This window comes from Rhinolophus sinicus, chromosome 8 (genome assembly GCF_057876585.1).
Source record: "Rhinolophus sinicus isolate RSI-liver-muscle chromosome 8, RSI-T2T, whole genome shotgun sequence".
NCBI lineage: Eukaryota > Metazoa > Chordata > Mammalia > Chiroptera > Rhinolophidae > Rhinolophus > Rhinolophus sinicus.
Window position 1 is genome coordinate 125,207 of NC_142508.1, and position 23,912 is coordinate 149,118.

A 23,912-nucleotide genomic window follows, 5' to 3' on the forward strand; every position below is an offset into this window, starting at 1 on the left:
GCCCAGCTGCCACACACCTCTCCCTTGCTGGGGTCAGGAACAAACGTTTTGTTTCTCTTTGCGCAGGTCAATTTTGTTCTTTTCGTTAGTATTATACGGATTTTACTGCAGAAGTTGACGTCCCCAGAAGTCAGAGGCAATGACCAGTCACAGTATAAGTGAGTATGAGTGTGTGTTTCGATTGGGCCCTGAGCTGTCCTCACTGTCCTCACATGGCCTGGAAACCAAGAGCAGGGAGGACAAAGCAAGGGCTGGGGAAGAGCGAGCAGGACTGCTGTGGCCGGTTGCTCGTGCGTGACACTGCGGTCACTCAGTGTCCTCCCCGGGCCAGGAGGCTGACCAAGTCCACCCTGCTGCTTATCCCGCTGTTCGGCGTCCACTACATGGTGTTTGCTGTGTTTCCCATCGGCGTCTCCTCCAAATACCAGATCCTGTTTGAGCTGTGTGTCGGATCCTTCCAGGTACGCGTGGGAGGGGCTGGCTGTCCCCCACGGGGTGAGTCCCCTGACAGCCTCTGACCACCCTTTGTCACCTGCAGGGCTTGGTGGTGGCAGTTCTCTACTGCTTTCTGAACAGTGAAGTAAGTCCCTGTCACGCCTTGGGAACTAAGTACAGATGTGTGGTTTGTGAGGGGTTCCCTGGAATGCCTCTCAGTGGGGACCGAGGGCCCTGTCTTCTGTTGGGTCAGTCCCACCCCCAGCAGGTGTTCACCCAACAGCCAAGGCCACGCTCAGTCTTCCAGCACCATCTGGGCCCCCCCCCGCCACCCTCCCAGTTTTGTCTGACTCAGGGGGGCTCCCCAGGGTGGTCGGGAGGGACCCCGCCTCTGGGCACCCTCACGCTCTCACTCCCTGAGCGGCGGGGGGGGGTGGGGGGGGGGGAGGCAGGCCAACGGAACTGAGCTCCTGCCAGTGGTGGGTCAGGAGCCCTGATTGTGTCCCTCTGTGGGCCTGCCCTCTGAATGTCACTCATCTCCCCCTCAGAGCTGTGGTGGCCTTTCCGCGTGTGCACAGCCCACGCCTGGCTGCCCTTCCTGTCACGTGCGCTGCTCAGCTTCCCTCCCTCCCAACATCAGCAGGAGTGACAGGGACTCGCCCAGGAGGTCATCAGAACTCACAGGCGCCTGCTCTGTAGCCCATCCGCCCCCAGCTTGCTGCTGCTGTGGCCTCTCTGTACTCACATGTCCCTCAGCTACCAGAGCAGAGGGTGGTGGGTGGTGGCTGAGGGCGACATACACCCAGTGCCCACCTACAGCCACCAGGTGCCCCAGCACAGGTTAGAGAGCAGGAGACTGGATGGTGACGTTCCTGGGTGAGACCACGTCACTTATTGCTGATGTTAGGTGGGGACCCAGTACCCTGCTGTGGACTGATGGAGGGGAGGGGACCTGAGCAGAGACTGTCCCTGCCAGACTCGGACTCCCCCGAGTCCAAGGAGACCTCTGAAAACCTAACCTGTCTCGGGCTTGGGACTTGTCAGCCACTGTCGCTGGACCGAAGCTCTCGAAGCCAGCAGCTCATGGCCTTAGGTCCACGCAATCGGAACACTGTCCTTGGTCCCTTGTCTGAGCCCCCAGTCCCTTTCTTCTTCCCCTTCCCAGGCCCACTCCTGTCCATCCGATGAGACATGGAGAGATGTCCCCACCCTGACACCCACAAAGGGCAGCAGGAGGAAGCAGCTCACTCGGGGGTCTTCTCCAGGCCCTGACCCCACTGCCCTCGCCCCCAGGTGCAGACTGAACTCAGAAGGAAGTGGCAAAGCCGGTGCCCAAGCCAGCCCTCCAGCCACAGCCTGTCCATCTCCAGGAATGGCTCGGAGAGCGCCCTGCACTCCCACCGCGGCTCCCACACGCCGTCCTTCCTGCAGACGGAAACCTCTGTCATCTAGAGTGGCCCCCACCCCTCACCCCTGCCATGTCCAGAACCCCGGAACCCACGGGGCGTGGGGAGCCAATGGAGGCGCACCCCTCTGGCATGTCCCGGGGTAAATCTGGGCAACTCAGGACAGCTGGTCTTTGCTTCTCCCATCTGTGGAACCGGGGTTACCTCGTAACTGACCGGGACTTCAATGTAATCATTGTTACACTCCGGCATTTAGGTGGTTTTGTTCATAACGTTTGGCTGTGTAGACATACCCGTTTTCAAGGAGAATAGGGGACACTGGTTGGCCCAGATGTGGGTCCAGCCTCTGGGGTGGGAAACAAGGGGATTTACAAGTTTGATGCCTGTGTTGGGGGAGGGTGGAGCTGGGCCCCTCATGATAGGAGAAGGTGCCTGTCCTCTGCATGACCCACATCACTGGCCCCACATGACTCCGCCCGACGCAGCCCTCTGGTCTGAAGGTCTTGTGCCTAGAAGCCCACTTAAGACTAACCTGAAATGGCTCCTGCAAGCCCAGCAGACCCACCCCTCCCGGCCACCCCCCACCCCCTGCTGCTCCACCTCTGCTCCTGGGCTCCCCTCTCCGGGCTCCCCTCTCTGAACTCCCTGCTCTGGGCTCCCTGTCCCTGCTTCTCCACCACAATAGCTGGCCTGGCCCAAGAAAAAGTGCCCAGAAAAGCATCAGGTGACAACAGCAGGGAGCAGTGTGTCCTCCCTCACAACCGGCGCCTCAACCACCGAACAGATGCCCCACGGGGCCATGGGTCACGTCAGGGCCCATCAGTAGGTGGCTAGAAGGGACCCAGCAGGCCTGTTCTGTGAAGGAGGTTTGCAGGCACCTGGTCATCAGGGAGACATGACACGGCATTTTATCTGGTGGAAACAGAAACCTAGTCTCTTTTTAAAGAAAATAATTTAACATCATTTCTGTTTACATGGATAATTATTTTAACAAAGGATAAAAATGTATTGAGTGCGTCTGTCCAGTCTTGGCAAACTGCAGCCCTGGCTTCAGGTCCCTTGATGTTTGCAGACTTGGGAGGTGGGTCTGGGATGCCAGGGGCGAGGACAGTGAGCCCCCTCTGTGTCCAGGGCCCCGCAGCACTGACAGGTGCTCTGCCCACACCTGGTCACGGTGCTGGTCCCCTCGGACACCGTGATGTGACTGGGACAGGGGACACGGAGCTGTGGGATGGCACAGGGGCTGTGTCCTGATCACCTGGAGCCACGGGCCTCCCACTCAGATGTCCTGCTGTAACCAGATCCACACGGCCAACTGGACAGCCAGACCGAGTCTGTTTGGAGCGATAGGCTGTGCTTGGGTGCTGGACGTGCACGGGACGCGAGTGGGGTCACTGAGCCTTCCCTCAGCTGGCATTCACAGAGGCCCAAAGCACCAGGAACGGGCCACATTGCCCATGAAGGGAAGCAGGTGCAGGGAAGTCGGTATTTGGACAGTGAGCACGAGCACATGACCAGAGTCCTCATGTTGCTTTAAGACATACATGTGTAAATACCAATAAAGTCTGATTTCACACCTGCAAGCTGCACAAGAAGTCACTCTGACTAGCCAGTCCTGAGGCCCTAGTCCCTCAAACTGAGGATGGATGCACGCATTGCAGCGAGCGCCACCACATCCAGGGGAATCTCCCCACAGCTGCAGCATGGAGGCAGAAGAGGGGAGGGTGGACACACAGCATCTCCTTGACTGTGTGATACAGCCACCCCTCCCCCAAGTCACTTAGGCCCCCACAGGACATCTTTATTGGGGCAGCAGGTCAGTGGTGGCCGGGGGATCTCCCCGCAGCTCTGTGGTGGGGGCCCTGCACACGGCCACCCCAGCTCCACAGAACCTGAGAACCTGCTAAGGGGGCCGGCTGAGCACTCTGTGCACCTGTGTGTGTGCATGTGTGCATGTGTGTGCATTCTGTGTGGTTGTGTGTGCGTGTCTTGCAGCTAACCCCCAACCCCATTTATACCACCGGCAGATAAAATCTATTTCTAATAAACTCCATGCTCTACAAAGTGCTTTGTTTCCAGAGGAATACAGCGCACTGCAGAAAGTCAAATTGTCAAGATGACAAACTTAAGAGATGAGCTGTGGACCAGCCTCAGGCGAGTCTACTGACCGAAGCCCAAGGGAAGAAAGGAGGGAAGGCTGCACACAGCCCCGACCCCGGGGTCCGCACTTTGTCAGCAGAGCTTGAGGAGGAAACTGCAGACACCAGGGAGGGACATGACGAAGGAGCTCCCGGGGCCTAAAGATGGCGCCCCCTGCAGTCCACGGATGTAGTTTGCACTTTCCTCTCTCACCCAGGATGGCAGGTTTGTAAAGGTCGTTTTTGAGATTACAGAAATGACAGAGGAGTTCTAAAACCGCCAGTATGATAGGCAAATAGAACCTAGGAAGTGGAAAGGCTCTGAGTGCCACCCTCCGTCTGCCACCGTCCTGGCCCCTCCGGGGGTACATATGATGTGGGGACAGAACCAGGAGTGCAGTTTCCAGGCTCTTGGCCTCACATGGAAAAGTGCTGGCTCGGGTAGTAAATGGCCATCAACTGTGATGGGATGGCCATCAGCTGTGGCTAGTTGGCTGTCAACTGTAACCAGTGAGCCATTGGCCACTAATATAACTGCCGTGGCTACGCTAGCAGCACATGGTGGCTGAGCTAGCAAGCGCGGATTACAGTTAGCACGGTGGATTGCAGTTAGCAAGAGGGGTTAGCTGGCAGGCAAAAAGTGGACGGCGGCTTGCAGATCATGTGGTTACTACTTCCTGTGTGTGTCTTGCCCAGCCGCCAACGAGCTGGGGGTGCAGGAAGACCCCTTGTTGGGGTCCTGGCGGATGTTTGCTCCCTGTGTCTCCAAGCCAGTGAAACTATAGTGGTGTGACTCCCCCATCTATGGCTCTGTGGGTGTTCCTGTTTGGCCTCACCATGTCCTGCGTACTTATGTGGGGAGCAGGACCAGAGACCCCGCATGACATCTGCCTGACTGACAGTGACCCTATTTTCCTGTGCGTGCAGAACTCGCCCTCCCCCCTCCCCCTCCTCCTCCTCCTCCATGGAAAGGAGGTTGCGTTATAGGGAGGTTCTGCAACATGCGTTCTCAGTTAAGACAGCGTGTGGGTTGTGTCTGTGCACAGATATGCCTTCCTTGTGACAGCTGGGGGATGAATGTTCGAGTTGCTTTACGAGTGATTTGCAGTGGCCCAGGTGTCCCCGCAGGTAAATCCCCAGAAGTGGACACGTAGCTACGGGAATTCACAAGGGACACTGGGCAGGTGCCCCTCTCACCAAGGCTGGGTGGCCCCTCATCTGCAATCCTGAGGGGCGACGAGTGACTCTTCATCACAGAAGAGTTGTAGTTTAAAGCTGAGCCCCACACCAATGCAGGTCCTGCTGCAATTTTACAAATTAATGTCTTTATTCCTGGGAAACTGGGACACAACTCAGCAGAGGCCATGGTGACGTGCACGGCAGCCAACCATGTGGCACTTTGAGAGGCACCACTCGCATATGGACCTTACAAAGGATCTGGGGCATCTTTTATACAGAAAAGTGTTCTTTGGAAGATGGAAAGAAAAGGATTTTCTAAAGGTTTAATAAGGAAAGTGGGGCAGGCACAGCTGGTCGGCAGGTGGTCTCCTCGCCCATGAAAACAGCTCGGACCCAGGGGTGCAGCCTCCGCGCCAACACTGACCAGCCCCCAGCAATTACTGGGGTCTGTTTTGAACTACTTGTATTCAACGCCTGGGACTGAAGAAGCAGCAGGAAAACAAACTATTACAGTATAGTTAGAAAACAATGAGAGCAAGTCGGACCCCTGTCTCTTTGAGATTTAGGATCTCACCTACTCGTGTATGGAAGGTTGTGGGTGATCAAGAAAATAGCACGTGAACTCAATACTCCTTAAAAACACTCTCCCATGGTTTAAATAATTACAGTTATGAGTTGAGCATATGCAAAGGTTGTGCTTTTCAAGTAATAATGTAAATAATTACAATCCTTTCGGATTTAAAGTCAGACGATACACTTAAGTCCCCATTATACAGAGACTTATAAAACTGCAGATCTTTTGCAGTTTTATTCACCTTTTTGCAAATCAAATTTTTCCACAAAAATGTTTTCTTAATCTTTGTAATAAAAATAAATCTAATGTTGTTGTTAAAATTAAACACTTTATTGCATGTACTTCATAAACATAAAATACTTATTTAACATCAGAAATACTTATTTACTTACTATAGCTTCATTTATAACAGTTCTGCCACTGCTCATGGCAATTTCACATACATATTCATAAAACAATTATGACAATCTGTATGAGTGCAAAAGGGTGAATTTGGAGTGCAAAACCTGTATCACCTTTAGGAGAGAAATGAAGTATGCTTACACGTTTTTAAATTTTTGATTGACGTGTGTTCTTCAGGTCACACGGGTTCTTCCCTGCCGTATCGTAGGGATTCTGGAATGACCGGGTAACTATGCAGTAGCTGACAAACCCCAGCGTCTTCATGACAAGACAGTGATATCCCACAGACCCCTTTGCTAGCAGATAGGAGAGTAAAAGCCTGAAAGATGAAGAGGACTGCCAACTAAAGGCTAAACTGCACTCAGCCCTCTGAGAGGCTAGGAATGACCTGCTGACATGGACTTTGGGCAGGAGAAAACATTTGCATGCACAGGGAACTTGGCAAAAGTCGCATTAGTAATTCCACTAGGCTGGAAGTTCTGTGAGGGCAAGAACCATATTTATTAACGTTTATCAGCACATCCTCAGGCTAGCACAGTGTCTGGCACAGCACACACCAAAGGAATAAACAAACCTCTCTCCTCCCATCTGAGTCTGTATATAGCTATGTATGCATATATGGGTGTGTTGCTATGGAGATACATGAATATAAATACCTGTCTCATAAAAACCTTGCTCTAGGCTCTAGAACACTCAACTTTGCTCATGGGCAAAGCTCCAGAGAGCAGTTTCTAGGCTGTCAGCCTCACATAGAAAGCTGCTGGCTCAGGTAGTAGATGGTCATCAGCTGTGACTAGTTGGCCATCAGCTGTTACCGGTTAGCCGTTAGCCATTGGCCACTGATACAACTGCCATGGCTGAGTTAGCAAGGGGCAGAGTGTGGATTGCGGATTGTGTGGCTCCTGCTTCCTATGTCTCCAACCCAGCGAGAACACAGTGGTGTGACTCCCCCATCTGTGGCTCCGTGGGTGTTTCTTTTTGGCTTAACCATATCCTGCGTTCTTACATGGGGAGCGGGACCAGAGATCCCGCCTGACACCCTGCATGGCACTAAACCTCAAACAAAGGAAGTGGTTTTCCCTTTCTTGCTCTTCACCAAATTACATTTTGAAAAGTTGTAAATATGTAAAATGGTGAGTTGCAACCCTCTTTCTATGCAACTGCTTAATGCTCTAATGCCACGCTTCACTCACCTCATAAATAATTGCCTGTGAACACATGAATGAGCATGAGCCTTTCTGTCTTGCAGACTTTCCTCTAAAGAGTTGTAGAATCACATCCTATAAAGACTTCTGTGAACGCAAGCCCCGTAAGAAACTCTGCACATCTGCGATAAAGTATTTGACCTGGGGGCCTACGGATGTAAAATACACGTGAGTGCCCGCATTGTACGCCAATCAGCCCCGCCTCAGCTGCCCGTGACCCCACTGAATTTCCAGCCCCTTCCTTTTGTTTGACCAGGCCAAGGCAGAACACATCTCCTGCACCAAGTCTAACGGCCCAGCTCCATTCCTAGATTTTTGCTAGTATTTCAGTCTTTATAGATGCAGGGAGAGACATAAGAGTCACGTGTATAGATGGCTGACTGGCTGCAATGGAGGTTGGACTGGTAGGGGCTGGAGTGGAAAAAATAGAACCAAGACATAAGTATGTGACAGGAGTTTGTGATTGTACTTGGGAGGTGAGGGAGAAGGGATCAAGGGCCATGCCCAGGTCATTCATGCAGTGTCATGTGGGCACCTTTGTCTAGTATAGTATCGGGTGACTTTGTTCTTCCATGCAACTAACAGTCCAAGTTTTTCTACTATCAGCTGTTTCCTCAGTTGATAGAATGACAGTGGTGAAGAGAATGGACCTGGACGATCAGATCGGCCACCAGCCGAGCTGTGTGACCTTAGGCAGGTGAATTAACTTTCTGGCCCTCCATCTCCTCACCTGGGAAGCATAATCATGCCTGTCTCACATGGGATGCTGTGAGAATTAAGTGAATTACCAAATGGAGTTTTAGTTTGGTGGTTTGGCGCACTCCCTAAATAAGTCCTAGCTATCACTGAAATTACCTTTCCTACCTTCCTGTTCTTTATGTTCTTCCTAAGAGCTGATGAGTGGAAATGAAAAAGGCAGGCGTGATATGCTCAAAACCAGAGTATAAATATAAAAGGCTTACTGGGTCTGCTAATTTCTCTAAGACAAGGAGCTGAGTAATTGGCCTTTGTAACTGGAGCCAAGTAGATGGATCCATAAAACTGTAAACTGGTTGAGAATAGTATGTGACTCACAAATACAATGTCTGCAAAATGGATTTAGTATCCACAGAAAAACCATGATATTCTTCAAGAGCGCAGACTATTAGTTACATGCTCACTGACGTTTAGCTTAACAGATGATTCAAGCGTTTACTCCTTTTTGTGTGAGAACAGTGAGAGGAGTATTTTCTAAGGAGCATTTGCACACTAACTAATGCAGAAGTCTTTGGCACAGAGCTTAATGTCCACTGGAGAAGGACCCGCTTCGCTCCAGGCCTGCGTGTTTAAGACCAGCCTCGACTGTAAGCTTCCAACAAGGTGATTCCCATACAATCCACCAGCGATGCAGAGTATCTGTCTTGGTGATGCAGTTCTCGTCTCTTTATGTTGTGTAAAAAGTCATCCTTTCAACAACCACTTTTCCAATTACGTTGATTCCTGTGTTTCTTACAGGGCACTTTTACCACATGACAACAGACAGGTAAATAACCTGTAAGGCGCAAAGCCTTATACAGACGAAAAGCTCCTTTCATTACTGACGGTAGAGCTGCGAACTGACGCTGTTTCACGGCCTGGACGCACCGCCTTCCCACGACACGGGCCGGGCGCCTCTGAGGGTCCACGTGACCGGTGGCTAAGGTAGAGCCGAGTAAGCGGCGGCGGATTCGGCCGCCGTGCCTCAGTTTCCTCGCCCAGCTTCCTTCCCGCACCGACTGCGCAGCCGAACGCCCGACAGGCAGGAGCGAGCGGCCTCTCCCAGTCTCCTTCCGCGCGCCCCCCTTGGGCTCAGCGAAAGTCGTTCGGGCCTCCGCTGCTGCGCTAGGAGTCGGACCTGCGCGAGCTTTCTGGGGGAGGCCGCGGGACGTGCTGGGCGAGCGACCGTTCGGCTTGCCGCCGCGCACACCCCGGTTGCTAGGAGAAAAACGCCGGTGCCGCGGGGACTGCCGCGGGGCATGCCGGGCCAGCGATCGCTCGGCCCTCCGCTGCTCGCGCCTGCCGGTTGCTAGGAGTCGAGGTCGCGCAGGCACGGTGGGCCCGCCGCGGGGCATGCCGGTCCAACGATCGCTCGACCCTCGGCTGCTCATTCCTGCGGGTTGCTAGAAGTCGGGAACGCGCAGGCGCGCTGGCGACTGCCGCGGGGCAGGCCAGCACTACAGTCTTTCGGTCCTCGGCTGCTCTCGCCTGCCGGTTGCTAGGAGTCGGCGACGCCGGCCCGGCTAAGGCAGCGTTGTCGCCGGGTGTCTCCCCCGTGTCGCGCTTGGTGCGCGGAGCGCAGCTGGCCTCCCGGGCCTCCGAGTGGCGATGGAGCCCGGAAAGGTGGGTGCACACGGGCTATGCGTCGTTCCGGGTGCGGGGCGGACTCTGCGGGAAGTTTTCGGAACTTGGTTAGCTGGTCCTGTCCCCCCAGTGTCTTGTCGCGGAGGGGCCCTGGGTCCGGGCCGGACTCCCATCCGTGACGCGCCAGGGGCAGAGGGCGGACGTCGCGGCGTCCCGTTACCGCGGGGCGCTGAGGCGCGGGGTCTCGGGCCGGCAGTGGGTACGGTTTCACAGGCCGTGGAAGATTTACACGCCTCCTCCCGCCCGCCACTTACCGGTAAGGCCACCGGCTTCCAGGCCTCTGTCATCGTTACCGTTGCCTTTCATTTTCGTAAGTTATTGTGCAACTTAAGATTTCTGTGACTTGTTGACAGGTTGATTGTTTAAGATTGAAAACCACCAAACACTGTAATATGATTATATAAGCAGGATTCGCTGCGGAACCAAGCAGTGTGATTGGACCAATAGTGTCTGTTGTGGGTCTTTTTTCAGTCATTAACTTTGACATTTGATCGTCTCTTCCAAAGTGAATACTCAAGTCTACCTTCACTTCTAGGCCACTTTCTAGTATTATTTCTGTATCTCCTCGTTCTTACTTCATTCTCTCTTTTTTGAACTCTGATTCAGTCTCCTCTTAGATGTTGAGCTCATGGCACATATTTGCCATCTGTCTGTTTCTCTCTATTTCAATCTGTATAAAGTTCTCCAACTTTATGTTTCGCTTCATCTACTTAAATGTTCTACTTTTATTAATTTTAAGAATTCTTGTTCTCATTGCTCCTTTTATAGCATGTTTTAACTTGTGCTTATACTATTTAAAAAATCTTTTTGAGGATATAACACATGCCTTTTTTAAAATAAAATAACGGTTTCTCTTTATTTTCTTGGGTCGTTTTCTTTTATGGTTATTTTCACTATTTGTTTGTCTTGATTCTTTTCTTTCTTATGTTAGTTTTTCTCAAATGCCTGATTGACGTTTCATATTTATGACTGAAGTAGAGGATTAGCTGAAGTAAGTTTTTTGAGGAGCAAGGGACTGGGCACTGACAGGCCACACAGACAGACATGGGTAAGTGAGGAGTGTAGTGTGTGTTACCTGTGCTTAGCCTGAGCCTTGAAGCAACGTGTCCATTTACATTATTAAGTCGCCAAAGGAACCCATTCTATAATCATCTGTAGGTAACTTTAGAATGGTGAATGTTTTTAAAATCTGTATTTCTATTACTTTTTATTCTGATAGATAGACAGTAATTTCTTGCACATCACGACCAGTTGCCATTGACTAAAATGGCCTAATGAAAAAGCAGCTTATTAGAGCTTACAAAATTGGTTATTTTAAACTTCCAACTTTATACTTTTCTTTTCAGAGAAGAACCAAAGATGACACTTGGAAAGCAGATGACCTCAGAAGGCACCTTTGGGTAATGTATTTTAAAGGTGTGAGCTGGGTTCCAGTTGGACCCTGGGTGGCTTTTTTTGGGACAGTTTTACCTGGTTCTCAGCATTGTCCAACTTTGCTTCCATGTGGCTCGTTTCAGAGGCATTTTTGACTCAGAGGTAAAGTCATGTGGCCAGTAGCTCTGGGGCCCTCCTGAAATAGGGTTTCCTAGCCCAGCAAGCATGTCACCAGCTCACTTGGGTTTCCACTGTGGTTCAGGGCTTGGCCTAGTACCCACTCGTGCACGGCGCGCGCATGTGTGTTTATGTGTGTGCGTATGTGTGTGGTCTTTGGTGTTCGTATGTGCATCTCTGTGTATGCGTATGCACATGTGTGTCTGGTCTGTAAGCGGGTGTGGAGGGAAGTTTGGGGGTTGAGATGGAGACTTCCTGAGAGTTTTCTAACCAGGGTCCTTGTTCTTTGAGGGGACCCGGTGGTTAGGGTCTCTGGGACTTGATGACACAGCTTCAGACCCCCTTTCTAATCCATGTGGTATGTTAGATTTGATCTGACAACGCGCGTGAATGTCTTGTAAGTGGGTGCCAGTCTCCAGTCCCGAAATGCTGAGTGGCTCCGCCTGCCGTCGGTTTGGAGACTTGGTCCAGGCCCTTCTTGCTGGGGAGGAAGCCAGTGTTTTAAGGTCCCTGTGAGGGCGACGCTCATGTCCCGAAACCCGTTTCTTTGTCTTTCAGGCTGCACAGTCAGGAAGTCCCAAGGAAGAAAAGAAGCACAGAGGAAAGAAGCTGCATAAGGAGCCGGAAATCGGCCTCCCTGAACACCCAGAGCAGAAGCACAGGGACCCCGACCCCCAGTACAGAGAGAGAGTGGCTGAGAGGGACGGCAACACCTGCAGGGAGGCTGCTCGCGGGGAGAGAGACAGAGAGAAGCCACGGGAGAGGAGGCGGGACGCCAGGGACTGGGACAGAGGGAGGCTTCTCGAGAAGTCCCGAGAACAGGATACAGACAAGCCTCAGAATCGAGGCAAAGACCGGGAGAAGGACCGAGACCGCCAGGCGCGCAAGGAGCAGCCCAGGCCCGCGGGCGCACACCGCGACGTGCTGGGCGGGGCGGGGCAGGAGCAGGAGCGCAGCAGGCGCGCAGGTGCGTGTCCCCGCGGGGTCTGTGCCCCCATCTCCCAGGGGCTCCAGGTGCCGGCGCGTCTGCGGTGCCCGCGCCCCACTTTGTTTTCTCTCTTGCTTTTCATGCCGGTTTAGCTCTGCGTTTAGTTACACCCCGTTGTCCGTGTGTGTGCTTTCCACCGTTGTCTCCTTTTGACATTTTTAAAACTCATTTCAGTGAATGGAAGGAATAACAACTTTCTAGGGAGAGCTTTACTGCTAAAACTTATTTCTTATTGTGCCATTGTGATGATCTTTTTAGTTTAGTTTAGATTTTAGAACTTTCCAACCTTAGGGTTGTAGAACGTGTTCTAATTGGAGAGTTTGTGTTCATATGTGTTGATGTATAAATTGTAACTATGTACAGTGGAGACTACAGCAAGATGGTGGGAGACCTTTTGATGTGCTCAAGTTTGGGAATGTTACAATTATGTTTTATTTTTGTAGTGAGTAAAGGAAGAACTGAAGACAAGGAAAGGCGAGATGAAGACTCTGAAAGAGGAGATGAAGAGAGAGAAAGAAGATACCGAGAAAGAAAGGTATGCAGACCACAGCCCCAAATCCTGAAAGCAGGGGCATTGTTGGAAAGTTTTGTAACAGTTCAGGGCCTGAGAAAGTTCTCAAGCCTCTGTGTAGTCAGGTATGCTTCCTCTCACTGGCAAGTGTGTCTCATTCCAACAGTAATAGTCGATTATTTTGGAAAATTTCAAAAATACAAACAAATACGGAGAAGGAAATAAGAACAAGTCCCCACCCACAGTAATGTTCAGGTAGAAACTGTACTCAGGACAGAGCAGCGGCTGTTGACCCAGCTCTCCCATCGCATGGGTACCTGTCCCCAGGAGGCACTGCGTGGGGACTCGCGTATCCACAGGCCCTGGCACCTCCCCACATACTGAGGGATGACTGTAGTGCTGCATGTGTGTGCATGTGTATGTACAGCAAGCTTTTTTTCTTAAGTTAGGTTATGCCTGTTCTATAAACTGTTTACATTTTGAGTGTTTTTCTAAGTTACCTTCCCCATAATGTTATGTCAGTACGTTCAGAGACATGGTGCCATGGTATTTTGGACACTTCGGTTGCTTCTAAGGTCTTTGATTGTAAAACCCCCAGGGGAGTGAACGTGCCATGTTGACACCTGCTTATTTCCTCGCGACCAGCTGTGGGGGTGGCCTGGCTTGGTCAGAGCCACTGTGCGCAGAGCTGTCGTCACGTGTCGTTGGGGGTTTTCCCCTGTCCTCTGGCAGTGTCCTCACCATCATCACAGCTACTGCTCTTCGCTGACGTGATTCTGAAGGAGGGGTGATGGGAGCATTTTGTGGGCGTTCGCTGTGCTGCTGTCGGTCACCGCTGTGTGCGTTTGCATCCTTTCTCTCAGACTCTTAGTTACTTAAGAGGACTTTGAAGGTTGGCCCTGCTAGTCGTTGAGGTTGTTGCTTCTTGTTTGGTTTGAGTTTTACTTGTGGAATCTCCATGTTCTAAGTAAGGTTGAAATTATGAAGCAGTCCTGTTTGTCTTTCATCTTTCCGTTGATGTCATGCTCAGAAGCTCCTTCTCCACGCCAATGTTCTGTATTTTGTTCTGGGGCCTCAGAATTTCTTAACATTGAAATCTTGACTCCCGTGGAGTTTGTTGACTGGCGTCAGGGGTTTCTCAGCATTCTTTTCCTGGGGAGATGAGCAGATGGAGGGTCGGGCCATGCACAGGAGGCATGGAGGCTGAAGCACAGGGTGCTGAGATGGGGAGGGTCCAGGACATGCGAACCCTGCATGGTAGAGGGGTATCTAGGCGTCACCGACAGGGCGTGAACTGAGGGGACCTTAACAAAGGCCAGGACTGTGCGGTCATGGGGTTCTGTGAGGCTGCTGATGGCGCTCGGGAATGGAGGGTGGGCACCACTGACCACCTGCCCTGCAGGTCAGCAGCACGCCACTATGTGACGGCGTCACCCGTTGTTACTGAGCACAGCGACTTGGGGTACACACATGACAAAACGATGGTGCCGGATTTAAGATTCTCCCTGTGGGTGGGTGTAGGTGTGTGAAACGCCAAGGGGCAGGAGCCCGCTGGGACATGTTAGGAAGTGTATAGTGCCCTGCCACGGACGTCACACATGTGTCACAGCAGCGGCTTGCGTGTTGGTGGAGCTCAGGATGCGTAGGAGTTGGAGAGAGGGCGACAATGACAAGGACGAGGCTGGAGCGGAGAGGAGGGGCCAGGCTGGGCGGGGCTCTGTTTGCCCCGCTGAGGAATAGGGGTGTTGTCCTCAGCAGGCGAGCGCAGTGGTCGTTAGGGCTGGGTGGCCTGCAGCGTCCCCAGTGGAGCAGTGGGGGGTCCCTGTCCAGAACACATGGTCAAAGCACGTTTTTAGGACGGCACCCCAGCAGGATAGAGGACTGCGCGGCAGGGGCAGGTCTGCAGCTCTTCTCACCGTTGTCGTAACGTGTGTAAAAGCCGCGCTCCGTGTGTCACATGCTCACGTTGTTTCAATGTCGCTTCACAGTTGCAGTATGGTGACAGCCAAGACAATCCTCTTAAGTATTGGCTTTATAAAGAAGAAGGTGAAAGGAGGCACAGGAAGCAGAAAGAAGCAAACCGAGAAAAGAAACATCGAGAAGAAAGCAGCACAAGGGGAAAAAGAGAGAAGTATTCAAAAGGAAAAAATAATTCGTTCTCTGACAAGGCAGGGGAAGAAAGACGCAAAGAAAAACGACATAAAGAGGCTTTTCATTTTGATGACGAGAGGCACCGAAGGAGCCTGGATAAAAAAGACAGGTCGTCGAAGGAAGAGCATAAGAAACGGGAACCCAAGGTACCGTTTCTGACGCTTGTTGCCTGTGTAGCCTTCCCAAGGGCCACACTCCTGGAGGGGGTCTGTCTAAATGCAGCCAGATGGTAACCGTTGGTGCCTGAAATCAGCACCTTGGTACCGTGATTCGGGTCTGGGTTGTGTGATCACTGCACAGAGATCTCCGATCTTCTGGGAAGTGTGAGCTGAATCTGATTATAGGGCGACTACTTTTATTACAGACTGAGAAGTCTGCCATAAAACTTTCCAATTGAACGTTAAAGAGGAAGCTGACATTTTTTAAAGTGGAGGTTAAGTGAATTGTTTAGCAAAATGTTTCAACCAGAATTGGTAGTATAAGTTTGCAAAACAAAGCAAAACAGAACACCCACAGAAAGACTGCTGATTGCAAAGGGTCTGCTTTCCTCCCACGCACGCGGACGGAATTGCTGTGCCTGTTTAGTGTCCCCTGCCCTCATTTTAGTGCCTCCTGTTTTCCTGTGGAGCTTTTTGCTGCGCTGGTTTTCCACTCTGACCTGACTGCGACTTCCTCCTCCTGCCTCTTGGTGGCGCTCTCTCCTGAGGGGCAGCAGGGCTGTGGCTGGTGCCTGCCCACCACTGCGTGGGTTTGTCTTTAACACAAATGCTCCTCAGTAAACAGGTGCACACTTCTGCGCCAGGAAAGGTCTTCTGTCTGCTGACAAACTGCCTTTTTCAGATTAATTGTTTCATATTTACTGAGTGCCACTGTGAGAGCCACTACTGTAGGTGATAAGGACACAGTTGTGAAGAACAGGCTTTGTTTTCGTGGTGCGTATACTTTGTTGGGGAAGCTGTGCGACAAGGAAATAAACGAATGAGTACAGAGTGCCACGTCAGGAGTGGGTAGTGAGCATTATGGAATTCACGTCCTCTGCACTGACATCGAGGCCCTCAAACTCTACTTTCCAGCTTAATGCTGTGTGAGCTGCTTAGTTGCTGTGGTGGCTGATGTCAGCGGGGTGCTGTGAGCTTCAGGCTGGGACAGCACCCAGGTCTGCTGGCCGCCTCAGTCACTGCTCCCTGCCCTGTCATTTTGGTTTTGTGTGTCTCATTGAGTGCCCCCTCCAGCTTTCGGTTAGATAGAGAAGTGACTCCGCATGGCACATGCAGCAGTGTCTCCTGAAGGCACTGACCAAAGGACTTGGTCAGAAAGACTTGCTGGTGACCCTACGTCTGCTGAGTGTGGGTCAGGCTCCTCGGGAAGTGATATGTCGCATCTTCCTGATGCCGTTTCCAGCCCAGGCCACCCCAAACCCGCCCACGAGGCCGGGAAACAAGGCGCTAAGCTCAGGCCCCAGCTCTGCCAGATGCTGGGTGACCGCCTCCCCAGTGTGCTCAGAGGGTGGAATCACTGGTCCTCACTGGGCGAGTCACCTGGCCGCCTGCAGCCTGAGCAGCCCTCACGTCCCAGGGCAAGGTCCCTCCAGGGCACGGTCTTTTCCTCTTAGGATTGAGTCTTCTAATGAGCTTGGTTACCTTTTCTCCTTCTTTATGTCCGGATAGCCACCAAATCGTAATTGTTTCCTACCCAGCACTCCAGATTGAGTTCTTTTTCCATTCCAATCTGTTTTATAGACTGATGCCAGACCGTTCTTCCTGTGAAATGTGTAATTATACTTTTTTCTAATTAATTTTAAATGATTTTTAAATACAGGAAGAATGCAAACAATTACTCACGATCCCAGACTCAGGTAATCCGCTTATATCACGTGTGTACATGCTTGCAGTCTTTTTTCCCGTCCGTAAATGAACTTTTTAAAGTGCAAATTTGGAAACAAGCTGTTTTTTTCTTTTTATTCTGGGAAATGCGTTTTCATGGCGGTCTGGTGTCCTGCCCTGCCCTGTGTTCATAACCTCATTTACTTCATAGTAGCCTAATAGTGAGTACTCAGGTCACTGGCATGTTTTGGTACCATAAATTATTCTGAGGAACGGCGTGAAAATCTTAATACGTGTCTTTGATCGTTCTCTAGGAATCATTTCCTAGGAGTAGGATTTGTATTTGAAAGAAAGTGAGTATTTTGGGCTCCTTTTTGGGCTTTTGGTCCGTGTATGTCACCCTCCAGACTGACCTTTCCTGGTGGTGAGTGAAGCTGCATTCCTCTGCCCTGGGCTTCGGGGTAAATCCCAGGTCTGCAGCCTTTCTCGTGCTGGGCAGGCACCGCCCCTGCTGCCAGGGTCCTTGGTGGGTGGGGGGGGGGTGGGAGCCCGGCCTGGCCGCACCTCCCCAGGCCCACTTCCTGCCAGCGCTCACTCAGCCCGTGTGTATTTACACAACCTAAGGGTCTTTTTTTTACTAAAAACCCACTTAATTTAAGAGCAGATTGTTTAATTTCTTTTCTGCAGGTACATAGATCTGTGACATAGCCATATTCCATAAGTTTAAAAGTTTATAATTTTAAAACTGAAAGAAACTAGTCATATTTATCTGAAAACAATCTGAAATTGATGACTATAAATTTCTTTTGTTACTGAGGTAATATGTAATCACCTCTGAGTATACCTTCATTCATCTCCCTTACATAAATTACCTAATTAACATAACTACCAGTAAAAACAGTCATTTTAAGAGATGCCTGTAGGGTCACTGCTGCTGCTAAGTTTTGAGTCCATGCGTGTTGTGCAGAGTTTACCAATACCGGTTGATTCATTATGGTATGCTGATGAATGGTTATGGAAATGTTTTTGTTTGACAGAATGGTGAGCACAGGAACCGAGGTGGAAGTTCAAAGAGAGACGGGACTGGCAGCCAGTAAGGAATATGCGTCCTTCGGTTGGCTGTTACGTAACAGTTCTTATAGAATGCTTTAAAGGGAGTTTTTCTTGTTGGGCCTAATTATAGCCAGTAAATGAAAATGAATTATATGTCATTTACTCCAATGTTTTATTTTGTCAGTGTTGATTTAAAACTAACTATGCTTTTGATTGTATTTGCTTTGTAGACATGCGGAGAGTTTAATAAGGAATAATGGAAAAGATGAAGACTCAAGAAGGAAGGTAAGACACTTGACATCAACTTTCCTGTGCAATATGGTGACTTGTCACCTCGGTGTCGTTTCCCCGGAAAGGGGAGCCTGAGCCAGACCTTGTTTGCAGATGGTCTGTTTGAGTGGTGATTCCTGGAGGCACATAAGAGACACACTTCAGATTAAAAGACTCAAATAGCTTGAAAGTGAATAAATGGACCTGGTGAACCATCAAACCACAACTGTAACGGCCTGACTGGATGTCCTAGTGTCAGACAAAAGTTGACTGAGACAGAGAGTGTAGCGAGAGGTAGAGAGACGTGTTGCAATGATGAAGTCATGAAGTTGGCAGGAAGCGGCAACACTGAGAAATGAATACGCCCTAACAAAAGAGCCCCAAAATACAAGAAGCAGACCCGACAGAATAAAAGGGAGCAGTCTCCGTAGCGAAGGAGACTTTAGCACGCCCTGTCACTAATGGCACAGCAATGGCACTTCATGCTAACAAAGTAGACAGCTCAGATGAAGGGACAAGTTCCTGGAAGTTGTGAATTATTGAAACTGCCTCAAGAAGAAATGCAACGTTTGAGCAGACCTCTGCTCAGTAAAGACATCTGCGTTAGTATTAAAACCCTCCCCACAAAGAGGCCCAGGCCATATGTCGTCCCTGAGCCATATTCCCAAAGAGTTGTTCGTACTCACACTCATAGTGCCCCCTCAGGGGTTTGTGTTGGGTTCTGATTCTGGGTGTGTGCACGTGTGCACTGAGACTCACGCCTGCTGCTCTTTTCACCGAGTGGATCAACGTTTCCAGCCTTTTATCTTTGTGCCGTCTTCGTAATTACCCTCTGAACAGTCTCCATAATGATCGTTTAATAACTATCAAATGGTGTAGTGTGGTGTGATAATTATCATCCAAGCGTCCTCCTAGTTCCTTGTTTTGTTATCATAGATGAGGTGGCCAGCAGATTTTGGCTTCTGTTGTTTCTAAAGAATAATTTTTTTCTTTCTTTGATCGTTCCCTGAAACCCGTGTCCCTTTGACATTTTGTGCCATATTTTAATGTCTCTTTATTTCACACCCATGCCCACAGACACAGAACTTGACATAAATTAGGTTGCACAGCATGCATTGTTTTCATGTGGGCATGTTTTATTCATTTACTTCCTACCTGACTGCAGCCACACCTAAGGAAAACAGTTAGCCTGATACACATTTCTTCCCATATAATCTTTTTTCTCACGTCATTGACGTATGTTTGGTTTTTCAATGCCTTTTTTCTGTTATACACATATAATGTGTTTCCCAACTCGTTGTGGAAATCCCTTCATTTCTAATGACACAGATCTCGCATATTTTCTGTAGATAAATTTGTTGAAGTGGAGTTATTGGACAAAAATACATAATTTTAAAAAACATTTTCCTTATGTTATCCAAAATTTTTATAAGCTCTCAGCATTTTCCACTAGAATTATAACGTGAGCCACATTTATAATTTTAGATTTTCTAGCAGTCACGTTAGAAAACTAAAAAAGAAACAAAATCAATTTAATAGCATTATATAATCCAATATTTCTTAAACATTGTTCTTTGAACATGGAATCGATAAAAGAAACTCCCAACGAGACATTTTACACTCTTTTTTTCACCAAAGGAGCAAACTGTGTGGCCCCTTTGCCCCTAAGGAGTGCAGAGTGACAGTGAAGCACACTGGACAGCTGGCTGTGACTGTCCCTGGGGCTCATGCTGTGTAGCGCCATCGTGGGGCTGTCTGGGTTGGCTCTTCCCTTGTAGATGCCTGGAGAGCCTCCAGCACACCAGGATCATTTTCTGGGCACAAGGAAAACTCTTCATTTTATTCATGGGAATCCCCTGTGCTGTCCCCAGTTTTATGCACCAACTAGTTTGGGACAGTGATGTCTAAGAGCTGTGCCTTCCTCCCCCAGTGTCCACGGCAGGGACCATCATCAGCCTCCCGTGCTGGTGCAGTACCATTTTATCCGCTCCTCTCATTGGCTCTGGGAAGTAGGTACCGTGATGTGCCCATTGCTAAGATGGGAAAACCGGGGCACAGAAGTGGTTACTTGCCTAGGCCACCTTGTCTGTACACCTCAGAGCCGGGACCTGGATCCCTAACTGCTGAGGGCAGCACCTCCATGGGAGGAGAGGGTGGGCTGTGTGGGTGCCCTTAGACCCCCTGCTGGCTGACGCTGCTGTGCTCTGTCCTCCAGCACAGCCGTGACGAGGTCTCCTCAGCGTGGCCAGAGACTCAGAGGCAAGGATGTCAAGAAACTGAGGTGAGGTGAGTGTGTGCTGGCCACACTCACGTTCTCTCGTGTTTCCCTGTGCTCATCGCACACGGGTGACTGTCTCCTTTTGGACAACAGTACATTGGAATGAAGGGTGGAAAGAGGTGTTATGTGACGCATGCTCACACTGGGTTGGTCGTCGTGTGGGAGGCAGTCTGGGTCACAGGGCAGGAAGGAGGTGACTGGCTTGCCGGGTGTGGAGCCCCCCTCCCCTCCTCATGGCAGAGCTTCAGGGGGTGGGTGGGCTGAGTGAACAGCCGACCTGTTCACCTCTGCGTTGGATTTTCCTGGCATCCTCTTAGCCTGGAAACCTGGGATGGGCTCTCAGTTGTCCTGACAGATGGCTTAGGGTGGCCCAGACCTCCAACTGAGCACACCTCCCACTGCAGGACTTGGCAGGTCCCTCTCTTCATCCCCAGGTAGCAGGTGATGAAATTCAGGCTTGGAGGGGTTAGGTGACGCGCCGAGGGCACTCGGATTCTGAGGGGCAGGCCAGGGTTTGAGCAGCCTGCGTTCCCCTGAATGCCAAGGATGGGACATGCTGAGTAAGCCTCCGCCCCTGCAACCCCGTCGTTGATATTTCAGTCATTGGAGCATGTGACAATTCAGGCAGGACGTGGACTGACATGCGTGTCTGTTCTTGACGATGCACATGTGGGGATATGTTCAAGGGTAGCCAACGAAATAGGGAGAGACATTGCCGCAAGTTTGGGATTTATTTGTATAATACTTTTTTTTCCCTTTGGCCATTCAAGTTACAGAAATTTCTCAAAAAGGATATGTTATTAACTGTTTTCTCTTTTTGGTCATACGTATAACTTAGCAAATTCTTAAAGAATGTGAAGTTAGGTTAGCTTAGTTTCATAAATACTTACTCTTTTAAGTTAACAAGTTCAAATCAGTCTTAGAAAACACGTATTTTCCCAATCTATTTGCAAGATTCAAATGTATGATTTAATGTTTTTATGTGTTTGATTTTTACTTCTAGGAAATTGAAAAGGAAGACATTGACTTAGAAAAAGTTGGAGCTGATGAATATACAGCCGATTTTGAAGTATGTATAAAGGTTAACATTTTTCTTGGCTTAAAAATAATTTGTTCTTAAAACCAGCTTACGTATAGTTTCAATCTCTTTGGTTAAGTGACCCCTTTTGTTCATTGGTGTTACTCCTGAGCTCACTGAACTGCCTGTCTCAGTTTTCTGGTATCTCGTTTAGCTTCTTTGTGACTGCAGTCTTGAATTGTGTGTCATTTCAGTCACAGTCTCCTCTGGCTTTGAGTTTGGTTTCTGCAGACGTGCCGTCCTCTGTGTGTGCTACCCTGCTGCCTTGGTTCACGTACTTGATGGATCGTTCTGGGCCGGGGGTTGGAGGTGTGGGGCTGTTTCCTGGGTTAGGTGCCGGTTTGATCTTGACATCAGCAGCTTTTTGTTTTCAGTAGGTGGCGCTGGAGAGCAGGGTTTGGTTTTCTCTTACCTTCTCTGCTTGCACCTCTGGGGTCAGTGGGGGCCGCCCCGATGGTCCTGGAAGTTGACTCCTGGGTGACAAGTGTGGTGGGTGCCCTCACTGTGTCAGGTTGCCTCGGTCTCGGGGCACCACCACCGTGGTGGGGGGATGTGGTCGGTGGGGGTGGTGGGGTCGCAAGCCTGTCTCTTGCCGCTGGCGCCCTGTGCTGCAGCCAGGAGGCCTTAGATGTGTCTCTGCTGCAGCATCCCCTGGTTCCGCCACAGTGGGGCGGGGAGCTGGATTCTTGGCGGCAACACTGCTTCTGCCCCTTACCCTGCTTGCCCTGGCCAGCTCCTCCTCTGCTGCCCCCTCAGCTGGGGCCATGGCGGCTGTTGCACTGCGGACACCGTCCCTGTCCTTCCCCAGCCGCCCCCCATGCGTTACAGTGCCCCCACCTTCAGATGTATTGGTGCACGGACCTCTCAGGTGCACGCGTGTGTTGAGCAGAGGGATCTTTTCTGGATTATACATGTGCAATTTGTAAATGTCAGAAGAGAGAAGAAGGGGCCTTCGCCCTCCACCATGATGCTGATGGCTGTCTGATTTCGTGTGAGTGTTCTTTAAAGTCAGTTTGTCTTACAGCTTCTAAAAGCATTCTTGTTATTTGTAGGACTATGAAGACGACTTTGAAGTTTGTGATGGAGAGGATGACGATAGCACCAGTGAGCCAGAATCTGCAGACAAAGTCGAAGAACTTCCTCTCGCCAGAAAAAGGGAGATACAGGAAATTCAAAAAGCCATTATTGCAGAAAATGAAAGGATTGGCGAGCTGTCTTCGAAGCTGCTTCAGAAGCAAGATCACGTGGGGTTTCAGCGGGACTCAGGACCAGGTACGTGCGTGAACACTCAAGGTCCGTGCTCGCCATGCTGGGGCCGACATCTAACCCGGTGACAGTCACACAGCACTTCCTGCATGTGAGGCACTGGAGGGACAGTAATAACTGAGCTAAGGATCAGGTCCCAGAGGAGCTGCAGACTGGCCGGGTGGCACCCCCAGTCCTGTCCCTCCCTGTGCCGTCCGCCTGCCTGTCTGCAGCACGCGCTCTTGTTTTTCCGAGGCCGCCGCTGTCCTGGAGTTCCCTCAAGGGAGGCTCCGAAGCGTGGGCAGGTGAGCACCTTTGTGAGGTGGCACAGGGTCAGGGGCTTGGCCCGCCAGGCGTGTTTCTAAGTGAGCCTTGAGTTCCCAGCGACTTTCTTTATGAAATTTGAAGTGTTTTGGTCAGAAATTCTTGGCATCTGGTTATGATAAAGTTACTTGTAAGAAGTTTCGGGGTAAATATTTAAAAATCCCTTTAAGGGAAAAATAGGACATTCTGATAAAAAATCAATAAAAATAGCACGATACACCAAACACGACAATATTAAAATTATTATTGGATAATATGCTACTTTATCTGGTAAATCATTAGTAATTAGGGTTAATTATGTCCAGTAGCTAACACGATGCAATGACCCAAATGACAGGGAGGACAGTTACTGCCTGCGTTGTGCGGGTCGCACAGGTGGCAGACGTGAGCTGTGTGTGCTGATGTACAGAGTACTCTCGAAATTTACAGCTAAACACCGTGTTTGAAGCTGAGTGGCTGTCGTGGTGGCAGCAAGGGTCCCCCTGACTTCTCTCTGTGCAGAAGCACTCAGGGGCTCCGTGACGGCACCCACAGCCTCCTGCCCTCGTGGAGTTGCCCCAAGTGTGTGGGTTCTGTTCTTAAGTTCCTGGTTTCCTTTGCTGATCTGTGAGTGACCGTCTTCTTCTTCACATCCTACAGTGTGCTGAGCGTTCAGCCTTTCAGAGCTTGATGTACAAGATTAGAATTTACAGCCCCGTTAAGGCATTACTTTTTGTTACATTTTTATTTGAAAGAATGACTCAGTCTGCTGTACATTGCGACCCAGTTAGAACTGCGCTGGAGGCTGCCCTGCATGTTGAGCCAGCCTGGCTGAGCCGAGGGACCGTCTCTACTGCAGGAGGTGGCATGGTGGTGCCTGACCCCTTACTGACTGTGTGACCTTGGCAGTGATGGAGCCTGTCTGCCTCAGTTTCCTTTCTGT

At 50.4% G+C, this 23,912-nt stretch overlaps 2 protein-coding genes across 10 annotated transcripts in view; both read left to right on the forward strand.

The window, feature by feature from the left end:
• The window catches only part of VIPR2 (vasoactive intestinal peptide receptor 2), an 85,120-nt gene extending 82,238 nt beyond the window's left edge, over positions 1–2,882 (forward strand). For 4 of the 7 annotated variants that reach the window (XM_088799756.1, XM_088799757.1, XM_088799754.1 and 1 more), the window contains 4 exons: positions 67–158; positions 332–461; positions 539–580; positions 984–1,722. In XM_088799756.1, the coding sequence (XP_088655882.1) occupies positions 67–158; positions 332–461; positions 539–580; positions 984–1,280 (561 nt within the window). In that variant the 3' untranslated portion in view covers positions 1,281–1,722. The other 3 variants (XM_074315022.2, XM_019742520.3, XM_074315024.2) reach the window with 2 other exon arrangements.
• A 3,163-nt stretch (positions 2,883–6,045) lies between these two features.
• DYNC2I1 (dynein 2 intermediate chain 1) overlaps positions 6,046–23,912 on the forward strand; it is a 39,622-nt gene continuing 21,755 nt past the window's right edge. Inside the window, exons 1-11 of one of the 3 annotated variants that reach the window (XM_074315017.2) lie at positions 6,046–9,697; positions 9,789–9,974; positions 11,065–11,118; positions 11,828–12,236; positions 12,701–12,792; positions 14,757–15,065; positions 17,780–17,835; positions 18,026–18,080; positions 20,281–20,346; positions 21,347–21,412; positions 22,474–22,693. In XM_074315017.2, the coding sequence (XP_074171118.2) occupies positions 9,683–9,697; positions 9,789–9,974; positions 11,065–11,118; positions 11,828–12,236; positions 12,701–12,792; positions 14,757–15,065; positions 17,780–17,835; positions 18,026–18,080; positions 20,281–20,346; positions 21,347–21,412; positions 22,474–22,693 (1,528 nt within the window). In that variant the 5' untranslated portion in view covers positions 6,046–9,682. The remainder of the gene's footprint in view (positions 9,698–9,788; positions 9,975–11,064; positions 11,119–11,827; positions 12,237–12,700; positions 12,793–14,756; positions 15,066–17,779; positions 17,836–18,025; positions 18,081–20,280; positions 20,347–21,346; positions 21,413–22,473; positions 22,694–23,912) is intronic. The other 2 variants (XM_019742505.3, XM_074315018.2) reach the window with 2 other exon arrangements.